The sequence below is a fragment of the Sceloporus occidentalis genome, unplaced genomic scaffold (genome assembly GCF_023333645.1).
Source record: "Sceloporus occidentalis isolate IW3139 unplaced genomic scaffold, rSceOcc1.0.p SCAF_117, whole genome shotgun sequence".
Taxonomy (NCBI): domain Eukaryota; kingdom Metazoa; phylum Chordata; class Lepidosauria; order Squamata; family Phrynosomatidae; genus Sceloporus; species Sceloporus occidentalis.
The window spans coordinates 2,615,426-2,636,320 of NW_028317097.1; the positions used below are offsets into that span (position 1 = coordinate 2,615,426).

The window sequence follows — 20,895 nt, forward strand, 5'->3', positions numbered from 1 at the left end:
TGCTTCTGCGAAGCCCAGATTTACATCATTGAAATGTATTCATCATTTAAATCTTTGCGCCTGTTTCAAAAGAACGAGCAACCTATTCTTTAACCCTGTATCAAACAATAATATTTTACCAATAAAGACATTTTGCTGGTAAAACCATATGTTCTTTGGCTCAGCCAGGACAGAAATTTGACAACAACCAGAATTAATCCAGTTATATACCTCAGTGACCAAGGCAACCTTGTGGGCCATAGAAAAACCACATTGCTCTTAGAATACATAGCCACTGACTTGGTCCCATTAGCAGAACTCTGCACAGATGCAGGTAGCTTAGATGGAGGAACTATTCCGAACTGGAATATACACAACTATCGAGAGGCCAGATGAGGTTTAGGCTAGGTTTCCACTTGGGTTTTTGTCCTGCGTTTTTTTTCTTGATGAAAAACGCCAAGAAAACTGCCACTGCATTTTCCTGCGTTTTGGCGTTTTTTTCTGGAGTTTTTTCTGGCGTTTTAGCCTTTCTGTGGAAATTGCTTTTTTTGACCTTAGGCAGTTTTTCCAGCCTTTACAAGTTAGAAGTTTCACCCAGCTAAAAGAGATTAGGATAAATGGCAAGTATCTGCCCCCTGATGTCATTTACTTGGTAGAGTTCTACTTAAACGCCCCGGCGGACCCTTTTGTCACTTTTCTGTGGTTTGTAAGGCATGCTTTATTCCGAAAGTCCTCTAGGAAGATTGGCCCCAAATGATGGTGCAAATTGTTTGCTGTTGCTTTTGGCACGCAGGATCCAGTTGATGCGTCGCGTATGTTTGTTTGTAATGGCATGTTTGTTCCAAATGGTGTAGAATTCAATATGAACTTTGTTTTGTGTGAAACTGTTTGTTTCCAGCCTATTTCTCGTAGGACACACAGATACTGGGTCCATCCTCTGCATTGTAACTGTGGAAAAAACGCCATAAAAAACGCCAAGGCAATAAACCCACATGGCTTTTTCATGGCTTTTTTTCTCTCCCATAGACTTCTATTGGAGAAAAACGCCAAGATTTCCTTGCAAAAAACGCCAGAGTGTCAACATGCTGCGATTTTGAAAAACTGCCACAGAGCCCAAAAAAGCAGAAAAACGCCAAAGAGGACTGAAAAAACGCCAAACAGAAAAACGCCAAGTGGATATGGCATTGTGCGATTTCCTTTTGAAGAACAGCTAACATCTGGCTGCAGCGTTTTTTCACAAAAAACCGCCAGGTGGCGCTATTGGCGTTTTTATGGGCGTTTTTAGCAAAAAAAAAACAAGTGGAAACCTAGCCTTAGTGCAGTTTTTTAAAGGCCTTCTCATTGTTTTCACAGCCAATTTTTTTAATTTCAGTATACTGCTAATCTTAAATGGGGCTTCTCTCTTCTTGGAAGGATTTCCCACCGGTTCTAATTTTATTAAAGTAAAATTTTTTAGCCCTTTGTTATGAATATGTAATATATCCCGGTATTCATTAAAAATGCATTGCTCAACATTAAGGTAGCCACATCAGCCATGTTGAAATGAATAACACATGCATGTGTGTCGTCATATCTGTTGACTAATTAAAGATTAACCAATTAGTAAAATTACAACTCTGAAGATGCAGGGTGCAGCCATATTGTTTTTTCTTGCCAAGTCAAATTTGATGATAACACATTTACATAGTAAATGAAGTTTAAAAATGGCACTATCCTGGCAGAATTTCAAAGTTGAGTAATTCCTTCTGGATTCTGAATCCAGTCATATTTTCCCATGTGTTTAATTTAATAGTCTAATTCAGTATTCATGTGTTGATTATAAACCATTGTATAATGTAGTGTTTTTTTTGTAATAATGTCAGTATAAAAGATAATAAAAAATGTAGTCTTAATAACGTTAAGCAAAACTAAATTCAGTTATCAAACCACTAAATTTTTATCTTTTTATCTTTTCAGTAAAGTGTAATTTGTTTAAGATATTTAGTTTCAAAGAATTCCTCTACATAAAGTGGCCAGGTTAGCATATCTAATTGGTTTCCCATGCTGATACTTCATTTTACCACAAGCTAAACCAAATAACAAGGAGCAGCGTGCCAACAGGGGCAAGGACAACATAATGGGGAGGAATAATAAGATATCTGGTCTCCTGGAATTCATATAACATGGGGTTTTGACGCATAAATATTTGTGATATGTAAATTCAATTATATGGTTTTATTTAGTGTACTGAACTGTAAAATGTAGGATTTTTCCAAAATTTTAAAATCTGCTTTAAAATGTGTTTTTCTGCTATTGGAAATGTTCGAATAAACTGTATAATACAGCCACTATTTTCAAACAAGTTATGCTATTTCTGGAAAAGCTCCAACTGTTCCATTCATGCCCTTTCCATAACACGTTTTAATTATTTTTAAGTGGTGTGGGGGCACAACAGATGATGTGCTTAGGGGCATATATAAACCTGGCCAGTGTATTATCGTTTCAAGGTATTTTTATTAATAGAGTGTTCTTCGTTAACAGCATTCTAATACTAGATTATTTTTTTATCCTTACATTGAGCTGACTCCGCACCATTGATTTTTCAGTGTGGGTAGGACCCGGTATCTCTAAACCAGAACAGCTCTGGGGGCAGAGTAACTGCCCCCCCCCAGCTAATTACTAGCCCTCCCTTGGGAATATAGTGCCCTATTCTTGCTAGCTACTGATATACTCCCATTAAATCACAGAGTATATAAGCACACCGCTTTCTCTTCTGTCCATTCTTTTAGTAACTATTGAATACGGTTAAATGTGTACACATAAAAAAAACCCCACTGTTTCTTCAAACTCACTTCATTTGTGTTACATTCTTTGAGTCTGGAGTGTCCTCTTGTGGCCATACAAAAAATGGGAAAAATGAGAAATGGAGAAAAAAAAGAGCCAGAGGAACAGACAATAACTTAACAAGGGAGGATCGGAAAAAATCTCATAAAATATGAGAGGGCAAAAGGAGTCAGCAAGCTGCCTGGGATAATATACAGCCAGTCACACAGATTTACTGTTATCTGTCCCTCTGCTTTTTATATAGACACTAAAAGACACCTTCAGATTTATGAAGAAATTATCATCATCTTAAATGGAGATGGAGAAAAATGTACGGATGGAAAGAACATTCTACAAGCTGCTCAAATAGATTTGTAGACTCTGTATATAATAAAGAGAAGATGGCGTAGCATCAATATTACACTCAAAGCCTGTAACCCAACCATGCAGCTGTAACGTGCAAAAAATGAACCTCCAATGAATCTGTTTCCTACCAATGAATATAATTAAAATCCAAATTAAACCAAAGGGTTGGGATTTACTGTCCTGAGAATGATAAGCTCAGAGGTTCCTTATTCTCGGGGGAAACTGTAAACAAAATTTTTTGAATCGTGTGATAAAATTGGCCCTAGCACCATACATGAATATGCATTCATCATTGGTGAGGTTTTAGGACAGATTGTCCCGTTAAGAGAACTCTAACTTATCAAGAGGCAAATATACTTGGAATCTGCAGCCAAGTCGGGTTTGATAAACGCACAAGTTAAGTTACTAAGATGTCATTACATCTGAGAGTAATATCATGGAGCCAGCCCCAGTAAACCCCGAGTTCTGCAGTTATGCTGAGCATAGGCCGATCTACAGATAAGAACTAAAAGGTTAACCAGCCAGGGTTTTGTCTTGATAACCATGCATTGAATAAGTAGCTTAAAACATGTTTTGACCTTAATTTCCACAGGAGCCATAACAATGCTTGGCCATGCCCATTTTGTGGCTTTTTAGGGGTTAATCGTTTATGAAGAGGCTGCATATTCTCTGTACTTGCATACGTCACTCAGCCAAATCATGGAAATTTACAACAGAAAACGTTCAAGTGAATTGCTTTCCCCAAGGCACACTTAAAAATAGTTAAAATGTAATATATACACTTTCATTAGCTAACTTAAGAGTTAACACACTACTTGGCAAGACAGTATTTGTTTGCATCACAATCCGCATATAAATGTCTCATGTTGATGTAATCAAACGTATTAAAACAATATCCATGATACCAGACATCCAATAACTTAAGCAGCCTGATCAGTTCATCCTCAGCCTATCTTGGGTTTTATCCGCCTGGCTAGCATTCATCTTATTGTCTGCCAAGTACTGATGAGGTTAAGTGAATTATTTGTGCTCTCGCACTAAATCAGTTCAAGAGAGTTTGTCGGCTACCCACATATCTAAATCCCAGCCACCTGTGCGTGCATCTGCTTATTTGAGAATATAGTTTGCTATAACCAAGAAAGGCTTATTTTTAACAGATTTAGATTCTTGGAGGGCTGCCTCTTGTTGTACATTTTTCAGCTTTGCCTTCTGTGGACTATTTAGATGCTGTTGGAATTATATTGGCGGCATACAGTAATCAAAAAAGCTATATCGATGTAACATTAAAGCATAGTGTTGACTTTATTAGTTATCTTGCTTGGGTTCTGGGTTGTGAAATAAGCCGACATAGGCACATCTACGACATGCACCCAAAGGTACATCGCTTTTTGATTCATTACCCATGGTTACATGGGCTTCCTCATTTGTATACGCCTGCTGTTTCTGACAACAACATATCTGACATAACTGTGAAACAAATAATGACACGCTGAAGTTCCTTCACATATACCGTATATGTGCCATGCGGGCACGCTTCTCTCCATAAGCATCAGTTGTGGCAAGCTATGGCTGTGGAACTCTAAGGTCTTTGGAATGCTCTGCTTACCTATACTCCTTGTGAGTGGCTTTTTTATGAAACTTGCTAATGTTTTATTCCACTAGAATGTAGTCCCCTAAGTTTTTTTTTACTTAAAAAACACTTATGTTTGTAAGAACATATTATGTAGAAATGTGATACTTATGTGATACATATAATTAATTTACAGTGTTTCATTAATATTTTATCATTTGTTCCATCTATACATATTGCACCTTTGTGAGGATTGGAGTGTCCTATGTATATGGGTGGTGAGCCACTCTCATAAACTGTCAAAGCTTTACAAGTTCATAACTTGTACCTTTTGCTTGATTTGAGAGTCTTGCCCATGTTCAGGATGCCTTGCATCTTATAAAGGAACCATTTGTCGATGGCTGTAAGGTTGTAGATCTCATCTATAGGGATGCCAGTTTCAAGGGCCTAAAACCAAGCAAAGCATTGGGATGCAGACACTTCAGCAAAAGAAAATACAACCCACAGACTCTTTTTTTTTTAAAGAAAAAAAGTGATATTCTTAACTATTAATACTGGAGAAATTTTAAATCCTAACATGGCATGTCTACATGATGTAGATATTTGGAGTTTATTTCTGTCCAAAAGTGTTTTTTCAATTACCAAGACTCATGGCTCCTATATTTGTGCTTAAGTATACCAACTCCCTCTCCATGGACCTCTCTGTCATCACCTTAGCCATGCTGTAGACGCGGGTGCTAGTTGGTTCAGCCATTTCTTTTCTTAGATTCACATCTTCAGACCATGATTTATTCAGTGGAAGATTGGAGGTGAAGCCATCCACCGAGGGGTGACACATTCTGAGGGCCTTTTGGAAACTTTCCTCAAATGTACGACCAATAGCCATGACCTGCACAGAGACATCAAAACAAGTTTAATCTTTTATATGTGATAAGTAAACAGCGACATGAGCATACTTGCATCTTAGTTAGGTTATGTTGCATTAAAGGGAAACCTATAGAATTAGAATTCTATGACACACATTTGTCAAATATTTGTATATTGCCTTTGTCAGTTGTGCAGTGTTAACCAAATATTTTCGTAAAACAAATCTTTTCGAGAATAATATATACCAGGCATAGTCATTTTCCGATATATCTGGAAGGGGAACATAGAAGTGATCATCATGAACTGATATGGATTTTTATTTATATCACATTGGTGTTCAATACCTCTCCAACACTCTTCATGGAGCTACCGATCAATCCAGAGGCTCCGTGGAAACGGTCCAAATCAAATCGAGGTATCTTGGTTACCATGTAATCCAGACTGGGTTCAAAGCAGGCTGTGGTCTTCCCTGATACAACATTCCTTATCTGAGGCAGCGGGATGCCCAAGGCAATTTTAGCAGCAATGAAGGCCAATGGATATCTGTGAGAAGAACAATAGTTTCTACCTTCATCTAAATGTATAGCATTGTTTTACAATATGGTTTATTTATCCAACGATATGTAATGTACACCAAACATAACATGCCCTATATTTCATTCATGATTACAATCACAACTGGTGTATAGATTTTGATCTTTAATAAAAAAATATAACTTCATAAACACAATGAGGAGCTAATGATTTAATCACAAGTATACTTAATATATTACAAAATGTGTAAGTGAACAGTACACTTTACCACAAGTGAGAATACCTGTGACCTTACTGTGATATTATTAATTGTGATACTCCAAAAAAGTAAGCTTTACTCCCTTGACATTACCCAATTATGATGAAAGGCCCAACTCTTGACCATAATATTACCCAGTAGCCTTGGAAGCCAAAGCAGAGCTTCGGGAGAGCCTAGCGTTGACTTCAATGATGACGTATTCCAATGATGTTGGGTGCAGGGCAAACTGAATGTTACATTCTCCAACAATTCCCAAGTGGCGCACGACCTTGATGGAACAGGCTCTTAACATCTGGGCTTCCTCATTGGATAGCGTCTGGCATGGAGCCACCACAATAGAATCCCCTATTCATTAGTAAAAAAACCGAAATGATGCATTAGATACACAGCAGTTAACCATTGCAGCCAATTACAACACAATATTTAAATCAATTTAAAGGAAGACTATTTTAGACTAGGAAATAATAACAGTAAATCTTAAATGATAAAATCTCAGGTTTAGAATTGCATGTCACAAAACAGAAAACAAGCAATCAACTGGCTGGATACAAAAGTATATTCAATTTTTTATGTGCATTTATTATACCTTGACAATTCAGATTATTATATCTCTCTAGGATCCGGGTGGGCAAACTACTACTCTTCAGCTGGGAAGCAATCAATGCTTTGGGGTAAAACAGATATACAGGTTTATGTTTGGCAATTAAGCCATAAGATCTTTGCAAGTAGGCCAGCAATACCTGTGTGTACACCCATGGCATCCACGTTCTCCATATTGCACACTGTGACGCAGTTATCGGCAGCATCTCTTACCACTTCATACTCAATTTCCTTCCAGCCAACAACGGAACGCTCCACTAGAATCTGGTTGGTCATTGCTAAGGCCTGAAGAAAAGAAGGATGGAAATAAGTTCAGAGTTTGAAATTGCTTCTCAAATAGACAATTATATAACGACAACATACCAAACTGCATGGTAAAGAAAACTAGGAGTATTTTTTATAAACAATCCCTAGTCAAAATTTTTAATCATAACATGCATTATTCTTGCTGTAGGTATATAATTCCCACCTCTTACATATGTGATATCCCACAAAATACAAAAAGTTGTAGTTGTAATAATTTTTATATATTTATTTAATTTCTTTAGCCCCTAAATTACTATGCCGGGGTTAGTTCACAGAAGAAACTCCAGAAACCCTACTTTGTTGATTTTATTAATTTATATAACATTGCAACTAACAATAAGAACAAAAGTTACAGGCTGGAGAAAAAAAACCCACTTATTAGAGTAATTAAGTTAGTATTTCCTTTGAAGAACATTTAATTCAAGATTCTTGCAATTGCTTTTTATATTTACAGTATTGTTTTTACATTAATCCTGCTCTGGCCTTGCTTTACCCCTAAAGTATTTCCTGATTATTACTATGACCCCATACAACATTATTATTTCTAAGTACTTCATTCAGTACAAGCTCCATCCGTTTCAATGCTCTATTTCATATTTCTATATATTCGGATTTACTTTATCCATTTTAGTTTTTTTCAACTCCGGATATTCTTTTAGCATTTGCAGTCAGTACGGGTGCTTCTTGTCCATTAAGTGAGTACATAGAGTACTTAAATTGTATGGTAATGCTTGGGAGCTAATTTTTCAGTCCTTAAGGGCTTGTTTTTTTTACCTTTGTTGCCAAGTCAGTGAGTGTTTCCTTGTCTGGACATAGTCCTGACCCCAAACCACCCAAAGCATACGCAGATCGAATCATGACAGGATAGCCAATTTTGTCTGCTGCGTCCAGTGCATCGTTCACCTACAAATACAGAAATAGAGAAATAATTCCTGAATTTCATTACAATTACGTTACAGACAATCATAATTGAATCTTGGTTTATTAGTTTATTGCCAAGAAAGTTCATAAAAAACAAAACAAGACAAATAGAATAGCCGGTGAGATTGGAGAATGTTTCTGAGCTGTGCTTGGTTTACGATATAGACTTACAACACAAAATAAATGAAAACGGTAAACCAGTCCTGCATAGTTATTATCGCTTGCAGTCAAAGTGTATATGTAATGAAAATCCATCTATAAAACAACTATATGATCACTAATGTATCCGGTTCTGATTTTCTATTAGCCATTGTAGGACAAGAGAGAACGTTACCGATTCCACAGCGAAGCTCGGAGCAATGCATTCATTAATCTCTGTCAATTTGTCAGAGAAAAGCTGCCTGTCTTCTGTGGCCATGATGGACTCCACAGAGGTTCCGAGAACCTTGACCCCGTATTCTTTCAGTACTCCTCGCTGGAACAGCTCCACACCTATTCAGGGATCAAAACAGATTTCAAAAGGAGCATAAGTCTCCATACAAGATTACAGGGCCCTCCTCACCTGTTGTATCCGTAAATCAAATTGTTATGTTATATACTACTTTTTACCGTCTACCCATTGTACAGCGCTACGGAATATGATGGCACTATATAAAAAAATATTTTATAATAATAGAACACGGACCACTCTTCCAGTCTTACAGAAATAATAAATATGATGATTATTGAGTATTATAATTTATTGATTTATATAACACCATCATATTTACTTTTGATTTATACAGCACCATATTTACATATAGCCTCCCAGCAGAAGCAGTAGAGTTTAACTCAGTATGGGACTAAGTTTCTATATTCTGCAGCACTGTTCCCGATAACACAGACACAGAAGTCTATAGACTATACTATACTGCTCGGGGGCTTAGTATGAATGGATTCATCTATATCTACTCTCTACCTGCAAATGAAGTAAAGCAAGCATATTTACAAACCAGTACGTGATTCAATAAATACATGTATACCATTTCTACTAGAGTAGGGTATTATTACTAAAGCTGCCTTTTTTTGTGTTCATTGCCCTGCAACTAAGCAGTGCTTGAGTGCAAGGTAAGAAACGGAAAATGAGAGCCTTTAGTCCAAACGTATATTTAAAGTGATTTTTAAGTGTTCTCGTTCAATTTTAAAGTGTGTTTACACATGTCACACTATTAGGGGTTTAAGTGGTATTTTTCATTCTGCTGACATAAAATAGTATGTTTGCTTTAAAAGACTCTCAAAAATGGCGTTTAGATTACAGGTTTCATAGAAAAAGCAAAGCGCAATGTGGCATATTGAAGGTGATATAAACCCCATCATTAGCAAAGTAGTAATTTATGGATATAGGTCTGTTTCTCGTGTAGCAGTTTGTAGATTACTTTTTATCATTATAAACAAATATGAATTTAATTCGGACCGGGCTTTTATACTCGAATATAAAAGCATTAATGAACACCCCTGCAGAAAATATATATTTCAAATGCTGTTCCTTGGTATCTTAAAACCCTCATATAATCTGTGAAATGGGCATTTCCTTGTGTGTGGGAACAGAAATATTCAAGATCACGATTCTTCCTTGGCTGCCAACATGTTAGTGAAAGATCATCAGGGCTGTAGTTTAACAGCCATTTGAATGCAATTATCTACTCATCGAATGTGTTACAAACTGAAAGCCCTATATGTAAACCTAAATCCTTTTATAGAACACAAAAAAAGTAATCCCTGCTGGAGAAGAAGGCAAAAATAAGAGCGGACACCTGAAGCCCATGGTCATTGTGGTTATTTCATTGGTGAATGCTGTGCAGGGTCTTCTTGAAGGGCCATTGAAGTTCTACAAAATGTCATGTTTGCAAAGGTTTCCGAGAAAGTATGGTGTGTTTTAAAACATTACAGTTGAGAATGTTGGGTGCCTGCTTTAGTACACTCCGAGGAGGAAACACTGTTCTAGGCTTACTCACTCTAACTGCTCTTGACATTATCAATGGTGAACAGAATGTTTTGTCTAAATTGTGTTGTAAGCCAATAAAATTACAGGCAAGCCCCAGAAGTTAGTTGCGTACATACCACAATTCAGGGCAGTCTGGCCACCCATGCCCAGAATGATACCATCGGGTCTTTCAGTCTTGATGACCTCAGTGACAAACTGCGGTGTAATGGGCAGGAAATATACTGTGTCAGCCTGCTTAATGCCAACCTCATTGGTCTGCACCGAAGCGATGTTGGGATTCATGAGAACCGTTTTTACATTCTCTTCCTGTGAACAACATTTGTGTTAGGAAATCAGAGAAACAAATGTATCATACAACAAACAATGCATTAATTGTAAGTGTAGTTGCAACTGTTAATGACAAAAAATTCCAGTGATTAGTCTGATGGAGAACGCAACTTTTTCCCAAAGTGTTTTTTTTTATTTTTGTGGTAATGCAACTTTGAGAAAAAAAAAAGTTATTCCAAACTCTTACCAAAACACTGTTTGTTTGGAATAGGTAAAGCATGCACGGTTTCTGTTGATATCAGATTGAAAGTATAAAACCTTTATCCCAAATAGAAAATGATAGTCCGCATCACTGGTCTCACCTTCATAGCCTTCACAGCCTGAGATCCAGAATAGTCAAACTCTCCCGCCTGTCCGATGGAAAGACCTCCAGAGCCCAATATAAGGACTTTAGACACCTACAAATTGGAAGATTTAAAGACCTATGAACAACTGAACATGGAAAATGAGCCAAGCCTTGAGGCAAAAAAAATGAAATTAATTTAAATTACTTTCATTTAAGACAGATGAGAGATGTGATTTTATCAATTTCAAAACGCTCATTAGTTGAACTTTAAAGGAAATTACAATGAAAACAGTAATAAGTGTAATAGTTAAAGGATTTGAATGTAATAGTTGATTTTGATTAGGGAAGAATATATTTAAAACAGACAGGGACATGAATTAACTGACAGATTTAATTCTGTAAAGGAACACCGGTATTTTCACTATGTCTTTCATTCTACAGTTCTTGTTATATAAATTACCCTAGACTGGAAGACTGGAAGAATGATCATACCTCAATCCGTTTAGATTCCAGGCCTGGTTTGGGCATTACTGAAGCCAGAGTAGTGCCTTTACCCTTCTTTATCATTGACATAAAAACATCAAAAAGGAACTGAAATAAAAAAAATAGAGAGTGAAATGTAGAAGAGTAATTGTGTTAGAGACAAATGCAATGATGGATACATTATATTTTGACCGCAGTATTCCCCGTGGCAGTAAGTGAATGATACCTGGAGATTTAGGCACGTACCTCTGTGTCAGTGGGTCCAGGGTTGGCCTCGGGGTGGAACTGTGCTGTGAAAATTGGTTTGGTCTCATGCATAATTCCCTGTTAACAGAAATACAGGTTAAGCTTAAAAATAAATCTAATGCAACAATATTATTTTATGTTGTGTACCCTGAACCAAAAAACAATGTCATGTACACATCTCAAAATAGAGAAGTTAACAATGTTCCTCCCACTGGTGATGTATCCATCATCATACTGGAGATGGAAGAATTTGGTTTAGAGGTGGAATTTAGGTTTTTTTCAGGATGTAGTCACATTTGAGAGTGGTTTTGACTGGATTGTCCAATGCACAGAGAGAAGACACTGTCACTAGTCATCTGCCTTCAACTACAAGCTACTGGGTTGGCCATGTTTTTGTTTGTTCACAGCAGATAAAATGGTGTGATTTGCCTTCTTACCTCATTGCTCTGATCATTGATGTTTACAAACAGTGGTTTCCATCCTGCAGGCAGAGATTTGCTGTCTACACCATAGGCATGGTTCTGGGCAGTGATAAAGGCTTGACCATTCATTGTGTTCATAACAGGCTGATTCTGTCCCCTGCAGCACAATTCACACAAAATTATGTTTTGTCTAAAAGCACTTTTTATGATCATGGGTATAAAAAAAATAATTAACATCTTCCTTAAAACTACATAATGTTCATTACAGTTTCATTTTGTGACTCTGTAGTAAAAGTCTGTTTATATCAGGAAACCTCTGAGGTCTTGAAAGCTTATGTCACTCTAAACTAAGTTAAATGAGAAGTACTGTGATCCATGTTTTTAGCAGTGGTAAAGAACCATTGTACAAACTGGCAAATGTATAAATTTGATATAATATTCAGTTAGAGCTACATCCCTGGATAAGAAACATAAAATTTCAGCTGGAAATATTCCCTTTTAATGTCTATAATTTCACAGTGGGGGTGCTATGAGGGACCTATAGAAATACTGATGTATAACCAGTTACTGTATATTCTAATGATAAACCTAATGCACCTAATCTCCAGTGTTTGGAGATTGTGTTCATCTGTGCTTTAACCTGTACCTGTTTGCCATGGGCAGCCGGTAAGTTTTGCCACCTGCTGCTAAAGCTGCAATTTCATTTCCCATGCAGACACCAAACACTGGCTCAGGTCGATCACTCTTGAAGACCTGAAGATAAAAAACCCCAAAGCTTAGCATTCTTAGGACTTGGTCATATTTAATATTGTTGCATGACCAGTCAGTTATGCTTGTATACTGTATGGAACTAGTGCCAGTGAAGGCCATAACCATTGACTTACCTTTTTGAGGTTTTGAATGAGTGGCTGTGCAAGCTCTGGGTTTCCTGGTCCACTTGTAATAAAAAGCCCATCGTATTCCATTTTGGAGAAGTCATGGTTCCATGGAACAAGATGTACTTCTGCTCCCCTCTGCATTGAAATGGAGAAAACATTGTTCAACAATGTAGTTACTCCTACAAGCATTTCCATGGAGTCTTTAGCTCAGCAGAGGACAACAAGTAAATGCGGTAAAGAGCTAAAATACTTATTCCCAGTCTACATTTATTCAGTTCAAAGTGTGGACCAAATAATAATAAATACAGTGGTGGGTCTGAGCCAATTTTCCTACACAAGAGAGCGAACAAAGGATTTGATTTAAGTCGTCTGTCTCTAACTGCACACATATAGCCAACAACCAATATAGATTTCTTACTCTAGCAATGGAACTGAGCCTTGGTGCCTTGCATTGTAAATACATCATACAATCTAATTTGGGATTTTATATGTTCCTATGAATGTTGTATTTAAACAAAGTAGAAGCTAAAAAGAAATTACTTAACTTTTTATAGCCACCAATGTTAAATACCAGCCTCAGAACATTGAATTTTTTTACTTCAATCCAATTAACTTGTATTTTAAGATAGTTTTAGGTTTGTTAGACGAGTTTGAGACGAGAAGAAATGTTTGTAACATATTCCAAATAGAAACATATTTACCTTCACCAGATGGCGGATGATGTTATGCTTGACACCACAGTCCACAGCCACGATTCTCACTGGATTCCCTTTGCCATAAACTTTGGTCTCCTAGAATTACAGAAATAAATGTGAAGTAATGTAATGATGTCACTTGCAAATATTCTTTTCACATATAAGATGAGCTTATACGGTTTAAGAGTTCTTGGCTCTTTCTACTGATACATTTCTTTGGCCCCAAGGGACGGTGGGAGGCAGCCTTGATTAGAACTGGCACATATAACACATACTGGATGGAACTAATAAACTCTTTCTCCAAACCTAATCCCGTAAAATATTTTCCGAGGGGTTTTATTGGTGTGAACAGTTCCTTAATGAAAGAGGCAGAAGCAGATGTTAAGAAATCAATTTTTGGCTCTAGCTGAAAACAAATGCACCTCACGCTGGTTTTTATTAAGTGGCTGTTTGTCACTAAAGCAGACAGATTACAGTGTTTGCTAATTACTGCCATTGGTAAATTCCATTATTGTCAACTTTATTTTACTAGATGGCTTTTTAAGCCTGGAAGACGCTGCTATAAAATATTCCTCCTTTTGTCTCTGAGATCTCTTGAAAATGTGTTATGTTAACACCTCACAACAGCCAGCCTCATTAACTAAACATAACCTAGTGTTCTTATTGTGATCATTAGAAAACAAAAGCAGACTCTGTGCAACTGATTTCATATTCATATGCAGCTTTTATTATTATTTTATCATTAAATCACTTATCATTTGTGGTAATATGAGGATCTCATAATAATGAGGATCACATGAGTCTCTGAAATGTTGAAAGTTTATATGATGCTACATGTTACTCAATGAAGGTTGGCCAACTATAGGTAAAAAAAAGTATTTGTCATTCTAGCAACACATTTTATCAACAAAATTATATATATATATATACATACATATTAGTACTTAAATTAGTATGCAAACAATATCAATGTGATGATAACGTGTAAGAGTTTTAATATATTTTTTTATAAATATATATATATATATATATATATATATATATATAAAGCTATGTATCCCTGTTTAGTTTGTATCAAGGGGATATGGACACATTTTTACAGCTAGTTTATCTTAATTGAACCTAATTTAATTACTTTAATCTCAATTGGCTGCCCAGAGGTTTGATCTCTTTAGACAAGCAGTGATTTTAAAGTAAAAATAGAAAGTTCTGTGTTACATTCGCTAAATATGTACACAAAGTTGAGTGGTTGGTACTTGTCTATGTGTCCTAGGAGTTGAATCACTTATTAGTGAGAATAGTTTTTAGTGTTCATTCTTTTTTTTTTTCCTTCTGGATTTTATATGGCTAATTGTCACTTGGACATGGATAAGACACTTGACAGTGACAGACACAAATACTAAATAAATCATAGATAAACACTCACAAGAAATAAAAATAATAAAGAAAAAGGTGTTGGGTAAGGAAAATGTGTAACAATTTTTTTTCCACAGGAATATTAATACTTGATCAGTTCTGAAACTAATAAAACTTGTGTGACCCCTTTATGCCTGTTTCTGAAGGATAGTTTCTCATGACATATGAACATACAGTATTGAAAACACTTTTACTAACCTTTGTTGATACTTCGGCAATCAGGTTCCTTATGTTAGGATCTACAAACTCCACAGGCTGTCCTTCAAATTCAATTTTTCCCAGCACTGTGCCCTACAAAAATACATTCAATAACTAAATCACAATTTATTTGGAAATCAGAAGTGGTGGGTTCTTAAAGTTGCAGCAATTCCCCATCAACTAAACAGATCTACAAATAACCAAACCGACAATTCTTGTGTGGTTAGCAAATAATAAACCAAATTAGACATAACGGACAAAATAAACCAAATCTGCCGAGTTCTAGAATAATTGGCAGGAGTAGGATCACTATTTCCCTTTTGATATACTTTTTTGTTAGTCAAGTAGCATATACGTTCTCATCGTGATCATCGTACCTTGTCTCGAATCTTTTTAGCCAGCATTCTTGTGTCTATTCCACAAAGGGCAGGGATCTGATGAAAAAGACACACCAGGAACAGGTTAATGTAACACGGTGACCAAAACATCAGAATGCCAAAGTAACTATTACCCTTCACATCTTTTCAAATTGGCCATTTCCAATATGCCGAAAGAATAAACTTTATTACGAGCAACACAGGTATTCTTATCACCTCCTTAGAGTTACTACATCGGAGCCAGTCATGTTGAATTACAAGCACGGTAGATTTGGCATGGTCTGAAATGTCAGACGATTATTTAAGAAGAGGGGATTGCTTCAATGATTTAATACTCTGAGCTAAGGTTATGATTTTACCGCAACTTGCAAGGAAATTTAGTGCTTCTTAAATAGTGCTATTTAAAATATTACATGGCGTAAATGTGGTAAGAAAACCTGTTATTTCAAAATGTTTGCAAAGTTACTGCTTTAGGCTACAAAAAATTATTAATTATAATCAGGCAAATCTTTTTTTTTTAAAGTATGGTTTCCATTCAGTGGATCCTCCTGATTAGCTGCAAAAGTGTCAAAACAATTTTAGATTGACCCAGGAGGGGAGCTTTTTTGTTACTAGTATCAGATTAAAAATATGTTTTTTTAAATGACTGTGCTGTTTTCTTTTTTTTTTACGTGGTTCAACATTTTCATAATATAATGTTTTCAGACACTGGTCATTTTTGTGTTCTAGCTCTGTTATTTTAGCCCAATCTACCAAACAAACACTCTGTCTACTTATCATACTGCTTTGTGATAAAATAGCTCAGTATTAATCACCCAACCAGATGCTCTGACTAATCGGAGTCTTTGGAGGAAAGGCTTTCATTGTACAAGCAGGGCTTCATTAGCAATTGCCATAAAGGATCAGCTCAGTGTGGTATTTGAACAAGCAAAGTGACTTTACTGGTAACAATTGCAGAGCCCATGTCTGCAGAAAATGCTTATTGGGGCAAAATTGGATAAAAGCAGGTTTTTGTCAATGCTGACTTCCATTACCGTATAAAGTACTGTGTTTTATGTTAAAAGAGAAAAATATTTTTCCAGGGGACCAGGGGCATAACCAGGGCCGGCCCTACAATGGGGCCGACTGGGGCAATTGCCCCAGGCGGCACTTCAGAAGGGGCGGCACTTTGCCGCCCCAAGCGGTTTTTTTTGAAGCGGAGGAGAGAGAGAGGGGCACCGAGTGGTTTTCGCTTACCCGCTCGGCGCCCCTCTCTCTCTCCTCTGCGGCGAGTTTCCCTGTTCGGTCTCGGTGCCGGCTTGTAATGCAGAGCGCCGGAAGTGACGCGAATTTCCGGCGCTCAGCATTACAAGCCGGCACCGTGGCAGCACAGGGAGACTCGCCGCAGGACTGTTTAAGGGTAAGTACCGGGGGGGTAGATAATGCCGCCCCCCCGGCGTCGGCGGGGGGCGGCATTTTAAACTTCGCCCCAGGCGGCGTTAAGTCTTCGGCCGGCCCTGGGCATAACAATCATGTTCGCTTGCGTCGCAACTGCGACCTGGCCTCCCGTGCAATCACTTGTCTAGCTTGTTTACCCCTTTAAAACCGCTAGGCAAGTGTAATACCTGCAGCTAGCGGCACAGAGAGTGTAGAGGTCATCTGATCGTTTGGGGGCAAAGATGGCACAGACAAGCTATTTAAGAACAAAGATGGCACAGACAAGCTGTTTAGGAAAAAGATGGCACAGACAAGCTGTTTAATAACAAAGATGGCACAGATAAGCTGTTTTGGGACAGAGATGACAGAAACCAGCTGTTTGGGGGGAAGGTAGACTTCCCCTTTAAAGATGTTTCCATAACTGATTAAAGAAATGCTCCTTTGTAATTGTGGAGGAAAGAAATTACTTTTTATGGAAATAATATTAATTTAAAAATCAAAATATTATTTGTTATTTAAAGAGAGAATAATAATTGTGTTCTAGCCTACGAAACATTGACTTTGTAAACTATACTGTAAAATCTAATCCACCAGATGGCAATATTGTAATATTATTCACATAATGACCATGTTATATCTAATACCGTTTGTATCCTTAACTTTTGTTGGTGGTATCTTGATATGACAAGTAAATGTTTGTACTTTCACCAAAATAAAGTACCAAAGTGTAATAATTCAATATAACCAAAGAGCATAATGTATCTCTTCATCCAAAGGATGTGTCCCATTATCTCTTCATAATAAAAGTTACAAACCTTTTCCTCGTGCAGCCATTCTGATAGAGACTTGACAGCTCTCCAGTGACTGTACTCATGGCTGTAATCGAGAACCAACAAGCCAGAAACCTACAGAGACAGAAGAAGGGATAATACAATCACTCTACTACCCACGTCCCAAAGGTACTGGGTCTGATGAATTAAAAAAATACTCTGACTACACAGCAATTTCTGTAAACCATCACTCATATAAAGACAAAAAGCAAACATCATGTAGTAGTACCTGAATATTCTCTGACTCAAGGAATTGCATGAGACCATATGAATCCACCGCCTTGGTGTCTGGTGCTCCTCCATTTCCAATGATTGGGTTGGTAAGGGTGAGAATCTGGCCATGGTAGCTTGGGTCTGTGATCGCTTCCACATACCTGGGTAAATCAAGTGTTACTGTAAATAACTGCTCCCAAACCTAATCTTTCTTATAGGTTCTCTTGATGAAGCCAACTTTAATACAACTAATGAAGGATCTTACAGGTGTGATCAGTTAAATGTTTAAGATTCTTTTGGATGGGATGTATCAGTCTGAAAATAAAGACTCATGCAGCACTTTTATTTCTGAGGATAGTCCAGTCAATAATTTGGTGAGTGACTCCAAGTAAAATGTACCAGTGCAGACCGCAAGATGTTCTACTGCAGCATAACCCAAGCTTAACACACCTATGATTCCCGGAGCACTGTAAATCCCAATTTATGAAAAATTATTGCTACGACTGAGACTGGGATTTCAGGGATCATTTAAAGGACCTGGAAGCAAATAGGAGTAGAATGTCACGTGTCCGTTTCAGATAGTAGCACACAGGCATTTTGTCACTTTAACCCGGGAGACACGCCGAGATTTGGAAAAGACATACTAACCCTGACAAGCCAGTGTTAAAAACGACTTCTCCAGCTACAGAGGCTGGATGCCCAAAAGAGTATCCTTTGATCCTTGTTCCATCTTCAAGCACTAAATTAGCAGTATGAGCCTGCAACACAAAATAGGGTTAGAGTAACAGCCACAGCTTTGCCTCTTCGCTCTTTCCACTACTCCGTGTCTGTTTTACCTTCTGATTTGAGTGAGAAAAGATCTTGCCAATTGAACTGCCTCAACGTCTTCATACATTAGGTCAACTAGGTTCGGTGACAAGTCTTGCCCGGCACTATGTAAAACCCATAACCTTTATACACAATGAAGGCAGTGGATGAGTTCAACATACTGCTGGGCAGTGCTTTTCAAATTGCAATGTGTAGAATCCATAGGTGTACTGTTTCTAAAGGCTGAGGTGTCAGGTTTATTGCACCTTTAGACCTAATATTCATTACAGTGGCTGCAGTCAGAATCCAGATTCTTTGCTTATTGCAAGACATTGGTTCGCACTCCCTTGCAGCGCATGGTAAGGCTTATTTACTATCTCAACATCATTTTGATAGATTGTGAGGGATTTGTACCTAACACCAATACTTTAATCATCTTTGTGAAAGAAGCAAAAAAACCAGTGTTAGTATAAAACAAAAAAGCTAAAGTGAGAAGGAATTACTCTCTACTAAACCGAGACATCTTCTCTCATATGACACACATGAAAGTGTACACTACTTAACAGAGTTTAAACCCACCCATTATTCACTAAATTGAACTTTGGCTCGTGAAAAAATGTATAATAATTAACCTTGAGGTTCTAAACCGTGAACGACAAGACAATTGTTAAAAGCTGAATAAAATGAGTTTGCCCTGCATAATGCATATGCCATCATTAAGGTGTCCTTCATAATGCAGAACAAGGTTGATGAGCTGAAGCTGGAAGCCTCCTGCAAACTCTTGCCTTAGTTAAAAAATGCCACTGAGTCTTCTGGATCTGTATGTCTCAACATGCTCAGCCATTTTTCTATAAGAGGAGGGGAGGCCTATGGATACATGGAAACCATTGATGCACAAGTTGTGCAACAGCTAGGGAGCTGCTTGAATTAATTGCTATATATCCATTACATTACATGTATATAAAAAAAAACTACAGTTTAATTTACATTTAATTTAAGACCTTGGACATAATAGACATTTTATCCAAAATGTCACTTGAAAGAAACAAATGAGTTCATGCGTATTGACTACTATTGAATTCATAACATGATGTGTATATTAAACCTGTTTGAACTTTGTACGGTTTTGGCATCAGGATATGAACATTTTGGATGTTTTCTAACAGATAAGAGCCACATGGACATTCACTTTGATAGAGCATGCAAATATTAAAAAAACAAACAAAAAAAACACAAAGTCCATCCAACTTAACCTTGTTGACAAAAACAAATAAAATATTCATTATTTTTAAAATCATAGATCAAATGGTAAATTATTTACCCCTGGCATGTTCAGCACTTATTATTGCCAAATATCCTGTAGTTTGAACAAAAAAACACTTGTTTTGTTATGAAGCTCTATGTGTAATAAAAAAGTTTATGGTATGAAGTGTCATCGATATATCCAACACTGCTGCTACTACTTCAATGCAATGCACATTTCAAAAATGATACTCAATGATTACGCCTATAGCACACTACTAAAGCAATATACAATAAAAATGTGTTAAATGATACAAAATAATAGGGGATTACTCATTGTTACTATACGCCTTTACAAAAAGAAACATTAATATACCTTTACACTCATGAACCGGACTCCAGCCTTTGAAAAGCCCAATTGACGATGGGCAGATGTGTTGAGAACCCCAGCCCCATCTTTTAAGGCCCTGACAGCCTTAAACACGGACAAAATCCTGGTCATCTTTAGGATTCTGTGGGGCTGTTCCGCTCTTCTTTTGCAGTAGAGGCACGTTGACCGAGGGGCAGGAAAGGAGGCTAAAAGCTGGGTCACCTTTGCTGATATATGCACAGATGGGGGCATTTAATACATTGAAATTTGACTCCACCCTCACTTTTGCTCCTCCTTTTGCTGTAACAAAACTGCAGCATGATTTTGACTTTGCTGTGATTTGGTTGCAACACAGGTAAACCATTATCTGTCTCGTGAGATGTTCAAACACATTGCATTACTAGCCTTGTCCTTTTTATTTTTTTTAGCAAAGTATGCATTTGCTTATTTCGGACATGTGGCATTCGTATTATTTGTTCTTTATCATGACCTAACAGTAAA

The 20,895-nt window shown here is 37.2% G+C and overlaps 1 protein-coding gene across 1 annotated transcript in view; it reads right to left on the minus strand.

Annotated features, from left to right (window-relative positions):
- Positions 1 to 20,544, minus strand: part of LOC149282407 (carbamoyl-phosphate synthase [ammonia], mitochondrial) — a 36,725-nt gene extending 16,181 nt beyond the window's left edge. The window contains exons 1-21 of the mRNA XM_089498278.1: positions 20,401 to 20,544; positions 18,624 to 18,733; positions 17,992 to 18,136; positions 17,748 to 17,837; positions 15,517 to 15,573; positions 15,140 to 15,232; positions 13,532 to 13,621; positions 12,837 to 12,965; positions 12,599 to 12,705; positions 11,968 to 12,109; positions 11,531 to 11,608; positions 11,294 to 11,392; positions 10,818 to 10,913; positions 10,305 to 10,494; positions 8,539 to 8,696; positions 8,058 to 8,186; positions 7,118 to 7,262; positions 6,512 to 6,722; positions 5,929 to 6,127; positions 5,430 to 5,606; positions 5,046 to 5,164 (exon numbers count right to left, since the gene is read on the minus strand). Coding sequence (XP_089354404.1) covers positions 5,046 to 5,164; positions 5,430 to 5,606; positions 5,929 to 6,127; positions 6,512 to 6,722; positions 7,118 to 7,262; positions 8,058 to 8,186; positions 8,539 to 8,696; positions 10,305 to 10,494; positions 10,818 to 10,913; positions 11,294 to 11,392; positions 11,531 to 11,608; positions 11,968 to 12,109; positions 12,599 to 12,705; positions 12,837 to 12,965; positions 13,532 to 13,621; positions 15,140 to 15,232; positions 15,517 to 15,573; positions 17,748 to 17,837; positions 17,992 to 18,136; positions 18,624 to 18,733; positions 20,401 to 20,526 — 2,690 coding nt within the window. The 5' untranslated portion in view covers positions 20,527 to 20,544. The remainder of the gene's footprint in view (positions 1 to 5,045; positions 5,165 to 5,429; positions 5,607 to 5,928; positions 6,128 to 6,511; positions 6,723 to 7,117; positions 7,263 to 8,057; positions 8,187 to 8,538; positions 8,697 to 10,304; positions 10,495 to 10,817; positions 10,914 to 11,293; positions 11,393 to 11,530; positions 11,609 to 11,967; positions 12,110 to 12,598; positions 12,706 to 12,836; positions 12,966 to 13,531; positions 13,622 to 15,139; positions 15,233 to 15,516; positions 15,574 to 17,747; positions 17,838 to 17,991; positions 18,137 to 18,623; positions 18,734 to 20,400) is intronic.
- Between the last annotated feature and the right edge of the window lie 351 nt (positions 20,545 to 20,895).